The sequence below is a fragment of the Pollicipes pollicipes genome, unplaced genomic scaffold, assembly GCF_011947565.3.
Source record: "Pollicipes pollicipes isolate AB1234 unplaced genomic scaffold, Ppol_2.1 Scaffold_4881;HRSCAF=5763_pilon_pilon_pilon, whole genome shotgun sequence".
Taxonomy (NCBI): domain Eukaryota; kingdom Metazoa; phylum Arthropoda; class Thecostraca; order Pollicipedomorpha; family Pollicipedidae; genus Pollicipes; species Pollicipes pollicipes.
The window spans coordinates 24,989,652-25,008,211 of record NW_023596576.1 but is presented as its reverse complement, the minus strand read 5'-3'; the positions used below and the strand labels follow the sequence as shown (position 1 = coordinate 25,008,211).

The 18,560-nt window shown below is 55.5% G+C and overlaps 4 protein-coding genes across 5 annotated transcripts in view; 2 read left to right on the top strand and 2 right to left on the bottom strand.

Moving 5' to 3' along the window:
• Positions 1-2,366, top strand: part of LOC119100719 (glutamate receptor ionotropic, kainate 2) — a 28,812-nt gene extending 26,446 nt beyond the window's left edge. Inside the window, exons 17-18 of the mRNA XM_037223808.1 lie at positions 217-366; positions 1,095-2,366. Of these exons, the coding sequence (XP_037079703.1) occupies positions 217-366; positions 1,095-1,283 (339 nt within the window). The 3' untranslated portion in view covers positions 1,284-2,366. The remainder of the gene's footprint in view (positions 1-216; positions 367-1,094) is intronic.
• A 3,968-nt stretch (positions 2,367-6,334) lies between these two features.
• Positions 6,335-10,134, bottom strand: LOC119100162 (plectin). The gene is made up of 3 exons (XM_037223272.1): positions 9,858-10,134; positions 9,277-9,615; positions 6,335-9,228 (listed from the first exon to the last, which is right to left on the bottom strand). The coding sequence occupies exons 1-3, from the start codon at positions 10,080-10,082 to the stop codon at positions 6,436-6,438; spliced, it is 3,357 nt and encodes a 1,118-aa protein (XP_037079167.1). The 5' UTR covers positions 10,083-10,134; the 3' UTR covers positions 6,335-6,435.
• A 3,619-nt stretch (positions 10,135-13,753) lies between these two features.
• LOC119101814 (zinc finger HIT domain-containing protein 3) lies at positions 13,754-16,869 on the top strand. Of its 2 annotated transcripts, none has more exons than XM_037225235.1 (3): positions 13,754-13,906; positions 15,731-15,879; positions 16,176-16,869. In XM_037225235.1, exons 1-3 carry the CDS (start codon positions 13,827-13,829, stop codon positions 16,367-16,369), a joined length of 423 nt encoding a protein of 140 aa, XP_037081130.1. In that variant the 5' UTR covers positions 13,754-13,826; the 3' UTR covers positions 16,370-16,869. The 2 variants fall into 2 exon arrangements, with proteins under 2 accessions (XP_037081130.1, XP_037081131.1); XM_037225236.1 differs by having other exon boundaries at positions 13,796-13,853.
• On the bottom strand, positions 16,709-18,553 carry LOC119101815 (uncharacterized). The gene is made up of 4 exons (XM_037225237.1): positions 18,487-18,553; positions 18,064-18,204; positions 17,170-17,322; positions 16,709-16,986 (listed from the first exon to the last, which is right to left on the bottom strand). Exons 1-4 carry the CDS (start codon positions 18,531-18,533, stop codon positions 16,908-16,910), a joined length of 420 nt encoding a protein of 139 aa, XP_037081132.1. The 5' UTR covers positions 18,534-18,553; the 3' UTR covers positions 16,709-16,907.
• Positions 18,554-18,560: the final 7 nt, after the last annotated feature.

Below are 18,560 nucleotides of genomic sequence, written 5' to 3'. Positions count from 1 at the left end.
AATGCCTCTTTTCTACCTTCGGGTGGTAACGCGCTAAACGGATCCAGACAATGTGGTTTCGCGCCTGTATGGGAATCGGTGACCTCGTCGCTAGTTTCCTGCTTCGTCAATGTAAAATGCCCGGGTCGTACTACGGTCAAGCGGGATACCTGGGTGGCCTGACTAGAACGAAACGCATCTGTGACCCGATGTAACCTGTCGGGACCTGACGCGTAGGAAGACGGCGGCGGTTCCATTGCGTCCGAACTGGATCTGGAGAACGTCGGCGGCGTGTTCGTCTGCTTGATGGGCGGCATGGTGGTGGCCACACTCATCGCCATCGTCGAGTTCGTCTTCCACCTACGCGCTCAGACCGCTGACAACAACGTGAGTCGATCACCGTCGGAGCAGCAGCGGATGCACCCTGTTTGCTGATGGTAAACTGCGCTCGCCGCAAAAGAAAATACATCAAAGCAGGACGTGAAAGCGCGTCACCATGCATTGCTTTAATCCGCGATGCGTTTTTTGTTCGTTGTATAAGCATGCTACATTTGTATCCGCACAGGGGCGGCACGGCAGGGGGACGGAGTGAGCAGTCGCCCCTTCCGCCGGGGGGGGGGGGGGGACAAGAGTACGTTTTGGTTTCCCTCAAAAACAAAATTGGAGCCCTTTCCCAAACTAAAGACGCTGAAACTACATGTACGTAAATAACAAAATTTCTGATCAAGGAAACCCCATAACTGAGCTAGACGCCTTTAATGTAATTGGAGCTGGATAACTAAAAACCCTCGTTCTTTTTATTTTTGATTCCCGACACTGTTTACTAGGATATGATGCATGCAACGGATTCATAAAGCAGCACATGTTCTCGGTGTCCCTGTCTTTGAACACGAAACTGACCCGTAGCCCCCATTTTGTCCAGACGGCCCCTCGAAAATCCTGCCCCCAACTCAAAATCTGTGACGTCGCCCGCCCGTGTACCCGCCTACCATTCGTCTCCCCAAGCGTCCCACTCTGCCTGTGGCAGAACGCCGTCACGTGCAGTTCGTCACACGCCGCCCCCTCCTCGGCCCGCTCGCCGGCGATGACGGGCGGCCCTGCTCCCCTGTCCGCAGACATCAGTCCTGTCCGAGATGGGCCGCGAGCTTCACGTCATCCTGCGCTGCCGCGGCAGCACCAAGCCGGCCCGCATCACGGCCGACCGCCGCAGCTCGGGGGGCAGCGGCCTGGTGGCGTTCCCTAGCGGCGCTGCCGAGAAACATGCCCCCGCCTTCGCCGGCTACGACACGCCGGCCGTGTCCTGACCGGTCGGCTGGCGGCGGACCGGGGTGACATACGGCGGTCTGCGGTCGTGTGATGGTCTGGGGTGACGTGTGGTGACCTGGGATGACGTGTGACGGCCTGGGCTGATGTGGCGGTCCGGGGTGACGTGTGGCGGTCCAGGGTCGTGGTGGTTTTGCCTGTCCAGGTTGGCGTGTGATGGCGGCGGATGACGTGTGATGTCCTGGGTGATGCGTGACGGCATGGACTGACGCGTGACGGCCTGGGGTAGCGGGCGACATGACCGTTTGGAGCGACGTGTAGCGAGTTGGGGCGACGTGTGAGGCTTTGAGTGACGTGTGATGACTTTGAGTGACGTGTGACGGCTTGGGGAGATGTGTGATGACTTGGAGTTACGTGTGACGGCTTGGAGTGACGTTTGACGACCTGTGGTGGCATGTGAGGGCCTGTGGCGCCATGTAGCGGCCTTGGGTCGTATCACGGCCTGGGTGACTGGTGATGGCTTGGGGGGGGTGCATGTGGCCGTTCGGGATTAGCGGCTATCGACACGCGCTCGCAGCCATCGCACCCACTTTTTCCCACGTTAGGGCGTGCACGGCTCCCTCCGTGCATCCCTGGTCTGAGGGCACGGTCACATGCGGCGACAGTAGGCTCGGCCGGCGCCAGATCGGCAGGTGCGGGGTTGACGTCATAGATCCCTCGGAGGCCACAATGGTGCGGCCTCCGACCCCCGTGCGGCAGCCAGCCGCGAGGACCCGATCATGGCAGTACTGGGCTGACCAATCAATATACATACATAGAGGTACACTGTGCCGTAGATCGTCGATGGGTGCATGCTGATGCTTTCCCGTCGTGGTCTCGTGCCTGGACACCAAACAGCAACAGCGTGGGCTTAGGGCCTGTTTTTCACTGAGAGGCCTAAGAGGAGCAGTAATTTGCGAGCATTTTCGTTTGATAATGACTGAGTGGCATGTGACTTGACAATCGGGCTCATTAACTCACAAAATACATGAACATTGACTGATCACCATTACTGTGAGCTGCAACCAGTTCTGTCATTTACTAGCACCTAAGAGCTCACTTACACGACAGTTGCGCCACTATGAAACCTCACCCCGAGTCGAGCCACAGCTTGGTTTTGTTATGGCCGAAGGCAGCAAACGCTTGCTGCTCGGACTGTGCGTCGATGTTTGGTTTTCGGGCCAACTGCTGTCCGAAAGTCTCTACCCAGTGACACTCTTCCGCGGCGTGCCAGCACGTGTCTAGTGGCGGAATGCGTCTCTCTGAGCCAGCTATGAAACTACGCTCAATTGATCGGTCTCGCTTGTCCAACTTAAGGCGACTTCTTCATCTGATCTTTTGAAGATTTCAACCTGATCCGAACTACTCCATCCACCAGTCGTCGCTTTTGAGTGTACAACAGCGCGGGACGCACCATCAGTGGGCACTCGCAAGTACATGGACACGTCTATATATGGCACGTGTCAATGTTTCGGCTTAGTGCATGTGATAAGCGCGCGGTTGCATCGACTCCTTGATGTTCTGATATTGAAACTCCACGCAGCCCACGTGCCCTACTGAAACATGCAGGCAGCTGGAAGTGCCCGTCGCTGGAGCCAGCGACGAAGCAGTTTCCGCGCGGTGGGTGACACGGCCGCCCGACCCGTGTGCAGTTCTGCCGAGCTGACCGTCTGCTCTGCCAGTAGAGTTGCCAACAGCGCTACGCTCACCAGTCACCGCATGTCATTTACTATTTGCTTCATCTTAACTCCCTCTGGGCCTACCAGTGCCCATGTCATCGTTATGACTAGGGTGTTCAGGCAAAAGATGCCTTTTCGCGAGGAAACGGCCGCAAGGGAGTCATGCAAGGCTAATCGCCAACGAAGAAACGCTTGTACTGCAGCGACTGAACTACGTTTATTGTTAGAATGCGCCGTGCGCAGTGTGCGAATTGTCCCACACAGCTAAAACGACAGGCTTTGGATTGTTGACATAGCTTGGTGCGACGGGTAGCAACTGTGCACCAGGCCCCTGAACACTAATAGCTTCACGACCCACCAAACCACAATGGAAACGAATGCTTCCCTACCGACCTTTGAAGCGCAGATAGTCGAAACCCGCGTCTTGGCTACGGCGCACGGGCGGCAGAACGACAGTTCACACAAAGGGGCGAGAGCATGCGCAAGATGGGGCGTGGTTTGAGCCCAGATGGTCTCCACACGTACAACAGACAGCACTGCAGCCGCGTCCACTCCAGGCTGACTAGCGCAGAACGGCGCAGCTTGGCAAGGCTGCAGCGCCAGAGCAGCACGTCTCGACGTGGAGCCGCACCGGGTGTTGAGTACTGTCCAGGGCGGGGTGGGACGCGCCGCTGCGGGCGGCGCTCAGCTGAGCTGGAGCGGGCCGCGGGCAGACTTGACGGACGAGCTGGCGGCCATCGGGGAGCCCATGGTCCGATTGGCCGAGTTCTCCTTCAACGGGGTCACCGCCAGAAGCGACAGGCCGTCCTGGAATAGACATCACGACCTGAACGGCACGAACGAGTGCAACCAGCGACGCGGCGGAAAGGACGCCGCGGTGTTCCGGACCAACAGAACAAGCGAAACGCACAGCGCTGCATAAGACACATGGCGCAACTGCGGACGTTGCGGCGATCCAGGTGAGCTGAGCCAGACACCGAGACCTGCTATTCGTTACTTATTGGTGCTTTCGGAGGCTGCGACTACGAGGTCATATGTCACCCAGGTGCCTGCTATTCCGAAGCGAAGCGTCCTGCACCGCGCAGCTCGGAGTCCGCCCTGGTATTCCCTACCGATGACCGCAACACCCAACAGCATCTTACCCGCATTTGATGTGGGTCGGCCACCGTTTTGGAGAGGTCATAACTACCCCGCATCTTGGACTTGGAGCTGGCGGTGGCGTTGAGCAGGGTGGAGTTCTGGTCGCCGCGCAGCCGCTCTTCAAGCTGGCGAACCACCACGCGCTGCCGCTTCAGCTTCTTCTCGGCGTCTGCCAGGTTCTGTGGAGAGTAGAGCAAACGTCTCAGGTCGGGTCAGCCTGTCGGGAACATGTGCCAATCCTCCTGCCGGTCTGCGATACATCCCAGGGAGACAGCGGCCACAGAAGCTGACGAATGGCCTCGACACGTGACCTGTCCCAGGCGCAAAACCCTGTCCGGCGTCCCAGTCGATTGCGTGCTATAACCTATAAATACGTCATAAAGTCATGCGTGCCAATAACTTTGAGCGTCCTCAGTTAGCCCGCCTCGACACAGCTGCTAACCCACTCACGCTCTTGAGGGTCAGGTTCTCCTCCTTCAGCCGCATGATGTGCCGGATCTTCTGGCGCTTGTTCTGGTGTCCGAGCAGCTGGGAGTACTGCCCGGCCAGCCGCTCCAGCTCGGCGCGCGTGCCCTCTGACTGCTCCAGCAGACAGCGCCGCTCGGCCCGGTACAACTCCAGCTGCGCCTGCCGATCGGCGACGGCGGGGTCAGCGCGCTATGCGTGGCGCCAGGCAAGCCGGGCGAGGGGGGGGGGGGGGGCACACTGCAGACGGTACTCGGCGGCCGCTGGCCACCAGCACAAACGGCGAGGCAGACGCAACGCTGCGGAAGCCATCGGCGGTTTTCACTCAAACCCGTTTCAGGTGCTATTTCGTGTAACAGCCCTAACTAATGGGCCGAGCAGTAGACGATAATACCGCAGTTCGCTGGAGGATAGACACGAAAAGAAAACCTGACTAAATTATGATCATATAGTTGTCTGCCTGCCAGTGTGCTCTCAACGTTTAGCCAGGCACTAAGCACAAGGACTGCATGAGCTGCGACCAAATATGCAAAAGACAGGCTCAACTTTTGGGGCGATGTGCCACGTAAATTTACGCACGTCCAATACCGGCGCCAAAGCGCGTGAGAGGAGTGAACATGTGAAATTTCTCCGACATTCGCATAGGCAAAGGAAACAAGCCGAGCAAAAACCACGCCGTCGAGAACAGACCATAAATCTCGGCAGCTGATGAGATTGTCATGACCATTAGCAGAAGACTGCCAATCAATGGAGAGAGTGTGAGTCACCCGCGCCTCCGCACGCCAGAGAAAATGTTGAACGTAAATATCTTAGTGATCCATTGGTGCTAACAGCTCAAACATACTAACTGATGCACATGATAAAAACAGAGTAACAAATGTTGAAGGTGGAACTATCAATATCACACGAACCACTGCTATGCGACCAGAAGCGGCACCGAAGATGCCAATAACGTTGCTGCCCTACGCGGCGAAGCAAGCGAGGACCGTTTGTTCACAGCTAAACAGGTATATTTGCATCAGTGAACACTAATTAAGCAAGCTACTCAATGCATGACAAACAATCCCTGGCAGCAAAGAACAGAAAGAGTGGAAGAAAACACAGCGAATTTGGTTACTAACTTAAATACATACAGCGTAAAAGCAGCAGAAGACGGCTTTGGCTCCGTCAAGAGCCACAGCTGATAACACCAACCTGAAACGGTTCAACGAGGGCGAACAGCTTCTCGTACTTGTCCTTCCATTCGTTGTGCTCCTCGAACGTCTGCAGGCGCGACTCGGCTTGGTTGAGCGCCTCGGCCCTCTCCCGGGCCTCCTGCTCCGCCTGCAGCAGCGCCTGGCGCAGGCGCGGCGTCTCCTCCGCCGCCTCGCGCAGCACCGCCTCCTTGTGGTACGCCTGCTGCAGCTTCTGGCGGATGTCCGAGAAGCTCTCGTACAGCTGCTCGAGGTCGCGCTCGTGGCTGGCCTCCAACTCTGCGGCGCGCTGCTGAAGCTGCTCCCGGACGGTCGCATCTGCGCGCCGCTCCTCCACCAGCTTGTCGTGCTCGGCGCGCGCCGCCGCCAGCTGGCCGTCCAGCCGGGTGCGCTCCGACTCGGCGCAGTCGGCGCGCGCGCGCCAGTCGTCACATTCGCCTTGTACACGAGCGCCGTGGCGCTGCTCCTCGGCCACTAGGAGGCGGGTCACGCGAACCTCTTCGCGCAGCGCAGTCGCCTGCCGGTCCGCCTCGTCAGCGCGGCTGCGGTGCGAGGCGGCTGCAGCCTCGGCAGCCGACAGCTGGTCACGGTGCGCGCGCGAGGCGGCCTCGATGGCGGCCGCCGCCTGCTGCCGCTGGGCCTCCAGGTACTCGATGGACGTGTTCGTCAGCTTGATCTCATTCCGCAGGACGGTGCATTCCTTCGTCGGTCTCCTTCCGAGCATTCTCGGCCTTCTCCAGCTTGGCGGCCAGTTCCTCACGCTGGGTTCGGGCCAGCTCAGCCTGCCCGAGCTTCTCCTGAACGACGGCGTCCACCTGTTCCTTAAGGTCGGCGATGTTTGAGTCCTTCTCGTCGATGATCTCCTCGTACAGCGACTTCATCTCCTCCATGCTCCTCTTGACGTTGTCCACCACCGCCTGGGCCTCCTTATGCGACGCGACGGCATCGGCATTCACCCTCTTCAGCCGGTCCACCTCCTGCCGTTGGTCGGCCAGCTCCGCCTCCCTGGCCTTCAACTTGTCTTCTGCCTGCAAGAGTTCAGTCTGCTTCAACGTCAGCTCACCCTCCTTCGCCCGCAAATGGTCATCAGCCGCCCGCAGCTCCGTCTGTTTCAGCGCTAATTCCTGGTGGCTTTCGTCGCGGATGCGCTCCAGTTCGCAGTTTTGCTCGCGAAGCTCGGCCAGCTCACTATCCTTGGTTTTCAGCTCGGCCTCTGTCTGCAGCAGCTCGGCGTTTTTTAGTATCAACTGGGCTCTTTCAGCCTCCAAATGGTCTTCTGCCTGCCTTAGCTCAGTTTGTCTGACAGCCATCTCCTTTCGAACATCTCCACAGGCGCGCGCCAGGTCCCCGTTCTCCTTGTTGAGATCAGCAAGCTCTGTCTCTTTGGCTTTAAGTCTGTCCTCCGCCTGCCGCACTTCGGTCTCCCTGTCGATCACCTGCTGCCGGAAGTCATTACACTGGCGCGACAGGTCAACACTCTGCTCTTTTAGTTCGTTCAGTTCACGCTCCTTCGTTGCCAATTTGTCGCCTGCTTCTTTCAGCTCTTTCTCCTTTAGCACCAGCTCCTGGCGGGAGCCGTCGCAGTCGCGCTCCAGGTCGTTATTCTGCTGACGGAGGTCAGACAGTTCACACTCCTTGAGCTTCAGTCTCTCTTCTGCCTCTTCCAACACGACGTGCTTGAGTTTCAACTCCTTCTCCTTCTCTTCCAGCCTGCTTTCTGCATCCTGCAGCTCATGCTGGGTGGTCGCCAGTTCAGCCTCCATGTTGTTCAGCTTGTCCGCCGCCTCCGTCAGCTCGCGCTGCTTCAGGGCCATCTCCTGCCGGGACTCGTCGCAGGTGCGGGTGAGATCGTCGGTCTGCCGGCGAAGGCCCGCCAGCTGGGCCTCCCCGTCCGCCAGCCGGTCCTCAGCCAGCTGCAGCGAGCTCGCTCTCAGCGCCAGCTCCTGGCGTTGCTCGTCACAAACGTGCGCCAGGTCGCCGTTCTGTTCACGCACGTCGATCAGGTGGCGGCGCACCGCGACCAGCTCGTCCTCGCGTTCGGCCATCGTCGCCTGCAGCGCCACCAGCTCCAGCCGCGTCGCCTCGCCGGTCAGCTCCAGTTCCTGGCAACGTCGGCGCAGTTCGGCGCCGTCGCCGCGCGCCAGCTCTAACGCTGCCTCGCCGTCGACCAGCGCCGACCGCTGCTTGTTCAGCCGCAGGCCAAGCTCGTTCAGCGCCGCCTCCTGCAGGTCGCGCGCCGAGCACAGACTAATCAAGCTGTCCGTCTTCTCGGCGAGCGCTGCCGCGGTCAGCGACAGCTGCTCGGTCCGCTCCGCCGCCTCGCGCTCCAGGGTTGCCACGCGGTCCGTCAGCGTCCCGCCGCGCTCCTCCAGCTTGCGCAGCTCCTCCTTCTGGCGCCGCCCTTCGGCGTCCAGGCTCTCCAGCCTACACTCCAGCACGGTGATGGCATCCTCCTTTTCGCAGATGTCCGTCTGCAGAGCACTGATCTCGGCGGACTTGCCCACCAACACTTCCTGCGTGTCCTTCAGCGTCGCGGTTAGCGCCTCCACCTCGCTCGCCCTAAGCTCGACCTCGGCGTTGCTCTCGCGCAATTCACCTCTGACCGACTCCAGCTCCACCTGAGCGCGGTCACAGCGTGCCTCCACCTGCTCCAGCTCGGACTGCAGACACGCCGTTTGCTCGTCCGCCGCCCGCGCCGCACGGACCAGATCGGAGCGCACCGCGTCCAGCTCGCAGCGCGCCTCGTCCAACTCGTCCTGGCGCTCGGCCACGGCCAGCGCCAGCGCCGCCTTCTCCTGTTGGAGCAGTGCCAGCATCTCTTGGCGGCCGCGCTCGAGCTGCGCCAGCTCCTCGGCGCGCATGCGCTCTGCCCGCACGTCATCTCTCGCTTGCTCCAGTTCGTTCGACGCGCTGTGGATGGCGGCCTGCATCCCATCGACGCGCTGCGCCAGCTCCTCGAGGCGCACCTGCTTGCTGCGCCACACCTCTTTCATGCTGCGGATGGCGCGCTCCTTCTCCTCCAGCGCGCGCGCCAGGTCGGCGGCGTCCTGCTCCGTCAGGCGCCGCTGCAGGCCAGCGTACCAGAGCTCGGAGCTGAGTTGCCGACGGCGCTCCGCCTCGCCGCTCAACTCGACCGAGACGCGGCCCACCTCCTCGCGCGCCTCCGCCAGCTGCCGCTCCACGGCGTCGCGCACGCGGAGCAACTCTGCCGTTGCGCGCGCCGACTGCTCGGTCTCGGCACCCAACTCCTCTAGCCGCTCGTTCAACTCGGTCTTGTGGCGCAGCAGCTCGTCGAGCGCCGCCTGGGCGCGGCGCTGCTCGATGCCACGCTCGTCCAGCTGCCGCTGCAGGTCGGCGCGGGAGGCGGCCAGCTCGTCGCGCTCCTGGCCGAGTGACGCCAGGCTGCCGTCGAGCGCGGCCAGCCGTAGCTCGGCCTCGCCGCGCTCCGCCTGGCACGACTCGACCTCGGTCTGCGCCGCCGCCAGCCGCGCCGCCAGTCGCTCGTCCTCGGCCGACAGCTGCCGGTTCAGCTGGCGCGCCTCGTCCAGGCCGTCGCGCAGCACGGCCGCCTCCTGTTCGCGCTCGGCAATCTGCTGCGACGTGCGCCGCAGGTCGGCGTCCAGGGCGTCGCAACGGTGCCGCAGCAGCGCCTGCTCACGCTCGCCGTGCTCGCGCTGCGCGCGGCCTTCGTTCAATTGATCTACCGTGTCGACCAGCTGGCGGAGCAGGTCGTCCCGCATCTCCTCCAGTGTCTGGCGCTGGGACTCACTGCTGGCCAGCTCCCCCTCCAGTGACGATAGCCGATCCGCCAGCTGGCACGTGTTCTCGTGGGCGTCCAGCTCGCTCTCGCGCGCCACCTAGCGGACCGGGGAACCGTCACCGATCGAGCAACGGACAGATGGATGTGGCGCGCACGAGACGAGCAGAGTGACAGCTTGGGGAACACTTCGGATCAGCGAAATACTGAGCTCCCCTGTGCACTTAAGAATCTGCATGTCTAACACACAAGTCATTTCGAGAAAAGGAGAGAACCATAACCGAGCCTCAAACCGAACATCACACTAGACTGCAGCACCACTACCCTCGCGCCGGAACTGACCTGCACCAATAGCTCCAGCTCCTTGATTCTCAGCGCCTGCCCCTCGGCGGTACGGCGCAGCAAGAGCGCCTGCTGCTCTAGCTGCTGGCGACGGTCCGCCTCTGCCGCCGCCTGGCGCTGACTCTGCTCCAACCCCTCGGCGCGGGCGTCCAGCCGCTCCAGGCCGTCGCACATCTGCAGCAACTGGCCGCACAGCTGTCGCTCTTCGGCCCGCAGCGCGTCCATCCGGTCCTCAACCTCAGCGCAGCGGCAGCCGGCCGCCACCGCCGACGCCGGCTCGGCCGTCGCTGGCGGGTTGCCGGCGGCCGCAGCGCCGGCACCGCCACTCTGGCTGCCGATGGCCGACAGGATGACGCCGTCCGAGCCCACCGGCTGCGTGACGACGCTGGCCGACGCCGTCAGCTGGCTGACCGTGTCTAGCAGCGCCGCGTTCCGGGCGCGCAGCTCCGAGATCTGCCGACATCAGGGGGTGGTGTAGTGTCGTGGCAGTACTGCATGCTTTCCCAACGGGCCGGCGGATGCAGAGGGGCGGAGAGACTCGGATCGGTGGCCAACGCAGCCGAAACATTGCAGGGCTCTACACATACACACAGCAGTTCCGGCAGCCGATGCCCCCCCCCCCCCCCCCCCCCCGGGTGGCACGGCGCAAATGGCTCCCACCTCCTGCTCTAGCTGCTGGACGGCCGGGCCGCAGCCGCTGTCGGAGCGCTGCGACGAGTCGAGGCTGGGCTGCGACAGCTGGCTGTGCCGGTGGCAGCGGATCGAGCCCTGTCGACACATGGCCGCCGGCTCCGCTCAGTGCATCTTACCGAGTGCGCCGAGCATCGCGGCTCGTCGGGACGCGGGCACACGGCGTGCGTTCACAGCATGACGACGCGGTCCCACGCGCACCGGCCACGTCCAGTTACGACTGCATGCTCGCCTTTGGACCCGCACTACACTGAAACCTTATTCATATAATGCTTCCAAAACTTTACTTTAACAAACATCGACAATGGGCCGGCAACTGACAACAGCAAAGCACAAGCACGAGATCTCCACAGCGGCGTCAGCCGCGCCCAGCATGGCAGACCTTGCGTTTTAATGCGGAGGGTGGCGCCCGTTTGCTTGGTGTGGGCGGCAGACGCGGGTCTTGGTATTGGTTCGGCGCCGGCGGCACGAATTTGGGCTCCACGAACCGGTTGGACTTCGGCATGGAGAAGGCCGCGGCCGAGCCGGTCTCCTTCGGCTGGTACTGGGTGGGTGCCGGAGCACAGCCTGGCCATGAGGACATATAACTTCGGATTGATAAGGGGCGATGCATGACGGCTGGGTAGTGTAAAACATAACCTTTGGCTTCAGTGGCTGATAGTTGCTACTGTCTGGTAACTAGTAATCGGCATTAATGTCCATTCATGGTTTGGGCATATTCTTAAAAAGGAATCAATCAACCACTTAATACAACAATATCTGACACCTCATGCACAGCACTTTAAAGAATGCTTAGCTGTGGTGAGAGAAACATAATCCATTAATTCACTTTTGGTTCCATGAAATATATCTATCTTTAACAGCCAAATTTAAAGGAAAATTACTTACAACTTGAAAAGGAAATTGCATACCTGAACCAAACATTTTCATTGAGACAACCATGTGGGCAGCTGGGAATTCAATTTCAACAGGAAATGAAAAAATGCATGAACTTACCGACTTCATCATTGAAGCGCTTGACTTGTGCCTTTGAAAATGACATAGGAAGTTGCTGCTACTTTGCTGAATGTCTGAAAATATTCTGTATGCTTTTAAAGTTTGGCCAATCAACATTTTCCCTTATCATTGTAGAAAAATTGTGTTTCATATTTCAGTCACAACCTTTTGCTGCTAATAAGTGCTAAACAAACTGGAATTTTGACACCTTTGTGCTGGGCTTATCAGTAATGGTATGGGCTCAATCTCTGCCATTATGAAAGCACTGCTGGCAACCACTGGTCTTCCAATAAACCAAAGTTAAGTTTTGAAGTATGACAGCATAAACAAGAAATGTTTGGTGTAGATGCCACTTCATTTGTCTGGGGCAGGAGTCCCCAAAGTTCAACAAGTGCATTCAGTCTGAAGAGGAACACAACTTGTTTTGTGTTTTTCAGGATCAGACTCTGTCATTCTGCCCCCATGCAGCCCCCTAAGCTGTTTAGAAAAACCAAAAGCCTGCTTCCAGCAAAAAAGAGACAAGCAGGTAATTGATGTATGGGCAGGGTTATACTTTCCTATTTATGCACATTAGCCACATCATCTCCAACTTCAAAAACAGCACCAAATCTAGGAACAAGCTTGTTTAAAATTATGTAAGTTGTTCAGTGCTTTAGCGAGGAACATTATTCACATAGATAAGACAGCAGTATTAGCCTCATTCCTGGGATAAAGACCAGGGGAATGGAGATATACTTTGACTGATATTTTGGCAGCATGCCTTAATCAAAACAACAGCAGAAACTGTTGTTTCATAATGGCAGATCATTGGCAGATAAACACACTTTTGAAACATAAATGCTGAATATTCTGCTATTGCTCCCATAAAGAGATGTTGCAAAAATATCAACCCAACTATATTTCCATTCTCCTGGTATATCTCTTATCTCCAACTATATCTCCATCCAAGGAATGAGGCTAATACTACTGTCTTATCTAAGTTTGTTTGTGAGTAGATTTCAGGGGGGACAGGTTGAGTCATTGAACAGTGCTCAGCTACCGCTCCCCAGTCATTTTGCGAAACTATGCCTCTGGGAATGAACCAATCATCCTAAAATATATCAAACTCCTCATTGGTTTCATGAACAATGTCCCTGTCATGCAAATAAATATAATATGTACCTGTAAAATAACTGGCCACACAAAATGACAATTTAGATGCTCATCACCTAATGCTTGTGCAGGAACACTGAAGAGGAATGTAGTTCTTTCTTGAGTGGGTGGTGGTGGGGGGGGGGGGGGAAGGGCTGAAGCCCCCCCCCCCATCAACTTTTGAGAAGCATGCAAAATTTTGGGAGAAGGGAGAACCCTGCTTATCTGCCAATTTGGGAGGGGGCAAGCTTCGTATTAGTGAAAATATACCATTCATGATATACTACTGTCAAGCATACATGAATAAAACCTTTCATGACAATAGAAATATACCTCAAAATTCACATAGGTGCCTGCCTACCTGTGGCATGCCTATGCGAATAAGACAGAGGAAAAATGACAGATGAGCCAACCATCCAAAGGTTGTAACAAAGCACTTCAGATGCACATCAGCCTCCTCAGTTAGTCCTCAACATTTTCCATTCAATTTTGAAACACAGATACGCCGATTGGGGTGAATCGATTGGAGCCAACTACGATTTCTGGTGGTTGTTCCCAATGGCCCTAGACAGCTATCCGGGTGCGAAAGACAGAGCCCGCTGTGGCCACCTCGACCTCGGCCTACCCGCCACCGAAATTGGAGGATTGACATTCGGTCCAGTGCAGTCCGATTTACGTATTCATGCGATGTATGAGGGCACAAACCGACGGGGAGTTCAGTAAATAAATGGCGTTTGAGGAAGCAAACGGAAAAACGAAGTCATACACGTCAGACATGAACTAACACCAAAAGCAGCCCCACGCGCTACGTCAAGTGTGCCACTACTTGAAAACAAGAGTTTCGAATCGGCCGGGCCCAACCGTTGGTTGTCAAGGCTTAAAACTAATATTAAATTATGTCTTTAATAAACATTAAGGGGACTAAATTACGTTTTATATTGGTCCTAAACAATTTTTGATTTTTCAAACTCAAAAATTTGTTTTTGCAACGTCAACATGTGAAATAAATTATACCTACAAGATATGTTTAAAAATATGGTTTATATACAACTAGGACGCTTATGATACATTAAAGGCACGTCTTGTCCAATGCTGTGTAAAGTTGCTGGTTGTTGACTCGCCTTGTATATTTGCGCGGTCATTCTTCCAGCCATGGAAGCATTAAGCGTGGAATGCTCGGTTTGTGCAGGCAAAAATTCTTTTTACAAATGCCCCATTTGCAGGGTTCCATAGTGAGTATCATCTTCTTAACGTTTTTGGCATTGGGCACAACAAAGTCTAGTTGGTTCATGTTACCTTACAAAAGGCTTGCCGCCTAATTGGAAGGAACATCTTCATATGCCCATTTCATCCACTTGTGTGCATGCTGATGTTGAGATGAGAATGTTGCAAGTGCATATTGACCAGACTGCACAAAATATGTGGTGAGATGCAGATGTACAGTGTAGCAGCAACAACACAGCAACAGTTTCAGCAGGGCACAATCAGTGTGGTCGTAAATCTGAGAGCTCAGATTTAAGCACAGTCTGTGACAATTTGAGCACAGAGAAAGTTTATTTTAAAGGAATGATGATGTTTCAAAGGTAATTTGAGGCAAAAATATTCAGATGATGTTTCTTTACCAGAAAGTGGTTTGGAATTTCATCTCAAGTTGGTGTGCCCCAAGTTTGGTACACATGAGCAAAACATTCAGAGTAGCAATGTTCCATGGACATCCAGTGCATGGCCAGCTGGCAAAAAATGCACCCACTGTTCTGGACTGCTGATGCCCACACAACATTGATGTGCTGAACCCTGTGCTCACATGTGGTGAATAAGGTCAGGACACATTGTGTCGACCAGTGCAAAAGGTGTTGTCAGGTAATTTTGTGTAGAATTTCCTTATCAGTGGCTTAGTGCCTTGGCATATTGGATTCCTTTGCTCTGAAAGTGGTGGCAGCTGTGTCAAACTGTGGGCTGCAATTTACAGCATATGTGGGTGGGCAATGATGTGTAGGTGTCTGCATGAAATGTCATCTCTCCAGTCTTCTCATTCCTTCAAATGGGAAATATACCAGCTCAGAAGTGTGACTGTGCCTCCAGTGTATCACAGCTCTGGATCCAGGCATGATAACATTCTGAATACCTAGGCCAACATCAGGAATGTCAGACCTGAATGCCTACCTGTTCAAAATTCAAAATCCAACTACACCTAGTCTCTCTTGCTTGTGTGGCTTTCCATATGAAGGCCCTTAATACTTTGTACTGAACTGTCCTCACTGTCCCGAAATCTGAATTTCAATGCTACATAAAACAGATCACATCATTCCAAACTTTTCTGAGCTCACTCACAACAAGCAACTAGGTATCTTTCTCAGAGGTAATGGTTTACAGGATTGCAATGGGCAGCATATAGCAAAAAAATTTTGAACATTTCTTTTTCAGACCAAATGATTTGCCAAAAACTACCAGATCTGCCACCGGCCCAAGACAGCTATATGTGTAGACTGGAGTGGCGGGGATGCCTGGCCCCTGTCAGCATACAGATTGGGTGGTGGGTTGTGGGTTCCCTGGCGGTGATGACCATATCTTATTGTAAGGAGAGGCGATCAGATTTAAGCGTTCCACTTATGCGCCAATCCACTCATATTATGTACTGCTTAATGTCCATTATTGAAAATAGACATCAAATAAAATCAATGTGCAATCCCACACTGAAGGATTTATTTTTGTACACTAGCATGTGGAGACTAAAACCTTGCAACAGACATGTTGCATAACAGAGAACACTGCTGGGTAAGGTAAATGTCATGTGAATCAGGGCATGTCCTAATTTTTATGCATGTTGCTAGATGACATGCATTAGTGGGTGTACCAAATCACAAACTGGTGATTTGATGAGCTATCATATTTATGCCCTCCAAATTTGATGTATTTGGATATTTGACACTAATTTGGGTTGAAAATTGCTAGTTCAGGAAGTACATCAACCATTTTTGAGGAAAATATTACTGTACTAAAATCCACCTAGCGCTAATTCATTTAAAATGTGTAAATAACAACATTGTTCCTTTCAGCTGCAGTGCAAAATGCTGCCAGACACACAAGGAGTCATGCATGGTGCCAGAAGCGAATGAAGTTACAACAGCTGACAAAACTGATCAGAGGGTGAAATGGGATGAGTCAACTGATCATATGGTGACAAGAGAAGCATTGGGTTGGTTAGGTAAGCATTGCTCGACCATGCAAATGAAAGCTAGTGCAAGCATGTCTTGCTACCTGGAAGTTTGTATTTGATGGCAAATTAAAAGTCCATGTGTGTATTATGTGACCTTGTCACCATATTTTTCACCTCTTCACCGCCTGCCGTAGATGATGACTGGTGGTCATACTGAGATTCTGATAAACATGGTCCTCTCAGAGGGGTCTCGCCTGATGTGACAATGCGGCGCATGCCTGCTATTCCCATGATGAGATTGCAGCCCAACTCCCCCTACTGGCTCGTGACGTCACTGCCGACAGGTGAGTCGAGGTCACTACGCCGCCTGCTGGCCAACGAGCACCTGCGCCAGTTGGTGCGGCTGGCGGACACCACGGACGAGCCGGACCGTGTGATGCGCGAGCTCATGCTCGAGCCGCTCTTCGTCGAGTTCACCGACGAGTGTCTGCGCGTCGTGGAAGGCGGTCCGGTCTCGTCCGACGAAGACTCGGACTGACCGGGAGCCGGGAGGATGACCTCGGCACGAACTGGGTCGGCGCGGTGGCGCTGCCGGGTTATACCGAGAGGCTCGGGACCCGGAAGGGGGAAAGCAGGTCAGGGAACCGCTGGGAATGGAAACTGTATGAAGTGATCGAATGCAGCACATGTGTCTGCTGTACCCAGACATGGGACAAACTTTGAAGAACCTGGTTTCTACATCCCTGCTTTTGTCTGTTTCATACAGGGTGTCTACATCATGTGCTATGGACATAGACATCTTGAGTTGTCTCATGCAGTGTAACAATGCTGTAACCTATGCATCTGTCGCGAGGGCACAGGCTCACAAACGCTGGGAAATGTGAAAACGAATGTCTGTATTGCAGATTCAAAACAATAACAAAACTGCCAATATCATTAGACATCAAGCTGGCAATGTGCAACACATTACCACCATGCATATCACAAGCTTATCGACTCATAGCACGTTTGTACTCGAATAAAGCACGCGTGGTTCTCTGAAAGCTCAGGTAGGTGGTGGGGACTTCCCAGGGATGTCAGCTGACCAAATGCTGGAGTCCTTGCAACGAGTGGAGAAAATCCACCATCTGGTCTAGACCCTTGCCCAGGAGCACCCTGAAAATAAGCAACATGCAAATTAAGTGTTCTTAAAACGCCGTTTACACAATACTAACCAACTGTCGTCTGTCAGCCGACACCCTGACGTGGCATAAAGAACGGCATTCTGTCACAGGCTCGCTATGCTGCTCACTGTTAGCCCAGCACTCTGACCACACAGACATACTGGCACGCTGTTACCTGTTGGCTGGCCCTTTGATGAAGTGGAGCAGCTGGCGGGGTAGCAGGCCTGTCTCCTGTCCCGCCAGTATCATCAGCGTCCGCAGACAATGCCACACGGCCAGCAGGTCGGCGTTGTCCGCCTTCAGCGACACCACGGACAGCTTCATCAGCCTGAGGGGGAGAAGCAGAGCGCTGAGAACCGGTGCCGTGCGGCGCCGGTCGACGGCCGCACAGACTGATCTGAGCACGCCCAGTCGGCGGACCCGCCCCGGACAAGACGCGGCCACGACACCCAGCTTAGCGCATACCACGGATCGTGTCAAGGTCAGCGAGACCAACTGGGACGTCACCCGACGCCGAGGAGATCAACCGTAACGTCAGCTGACGCCCAGGAGATCAACTGTAACGCCAGCTGACGCCGGAGAGATCAACTGTAACGTCAGCTGACGCCGAAGAGATCAACTGTAACGTCAGCTGACGCAGAGGAGATCAACTGCGACGTCAGCTGACGCCGAAGAGATCAACTGCGACGTCAGCTGACGCCGAAGAGACCAACTGTAACGTCAGCTGACGCCGAGATCAACTGTAACGTCAGCTGACGCCGAGGAGATCAACTGTAACGTCAGCTGACGCCGGAGAGATCAACTAACGTCAGCTGACGCCGAGGAGATCTACTGTAAGGTCAGCTGACGCCGAAGAGATCAGCTGTAACGTCAGATCAGTGTGGACAACCTACGATATGGTCAAAGCATATCCGCGGCGCCACCAAAAGACACCAGCGCTCTCAGGACTGAGGTCTTGCCGTTTTCCACGCTCGACGACACGGATGCTGCTACCGGACCACAGCAGCTCAGCGAGGGCAAGTGCCGGAGCTAGCACACCCAGCTGCGGGGACCGCTGACCGTCACTGACCGCTGCAGGGCAAGCGTCAGCGTCTGCACGTTGGCGCCCAGCTCTGGCAGGAAAGCGGCGCACTGCTCGGGCGAGGGCGGCACGGCCGGTCGCTCGTACTGGTAGCTGTGCTTCATGCCCGCCGCGTCCAGCAGCAGCCCACTGGCGGACACGGTACACGAATCGCAGCGCGGACACTCAGACATGAGACACTCAGCTGAATGCAAGCTTGAAGTAAATGTATTTTAATCAAGCACGTGGAATAACGATAGACGTGTTTGGGTCGCCACGATCGGGGTAAAAGGATATAATAAAACTCCAGTTTGCCAAATCCGACAGTACAACATTCGCAAGCTATGGTGTAATTCAGCTGCAGCAGCTCTAGCGCTACTTTTCGCCACGTGATGCCGCGTGCACCGATTTCCAAACAGCCCTGTCCCTCACCAGCACGAGTTAACGTAGCTCCAGACGCTCTGGAATAGCTCCAACATGTCCGACGGATCGGGCGGCAGGGGCGG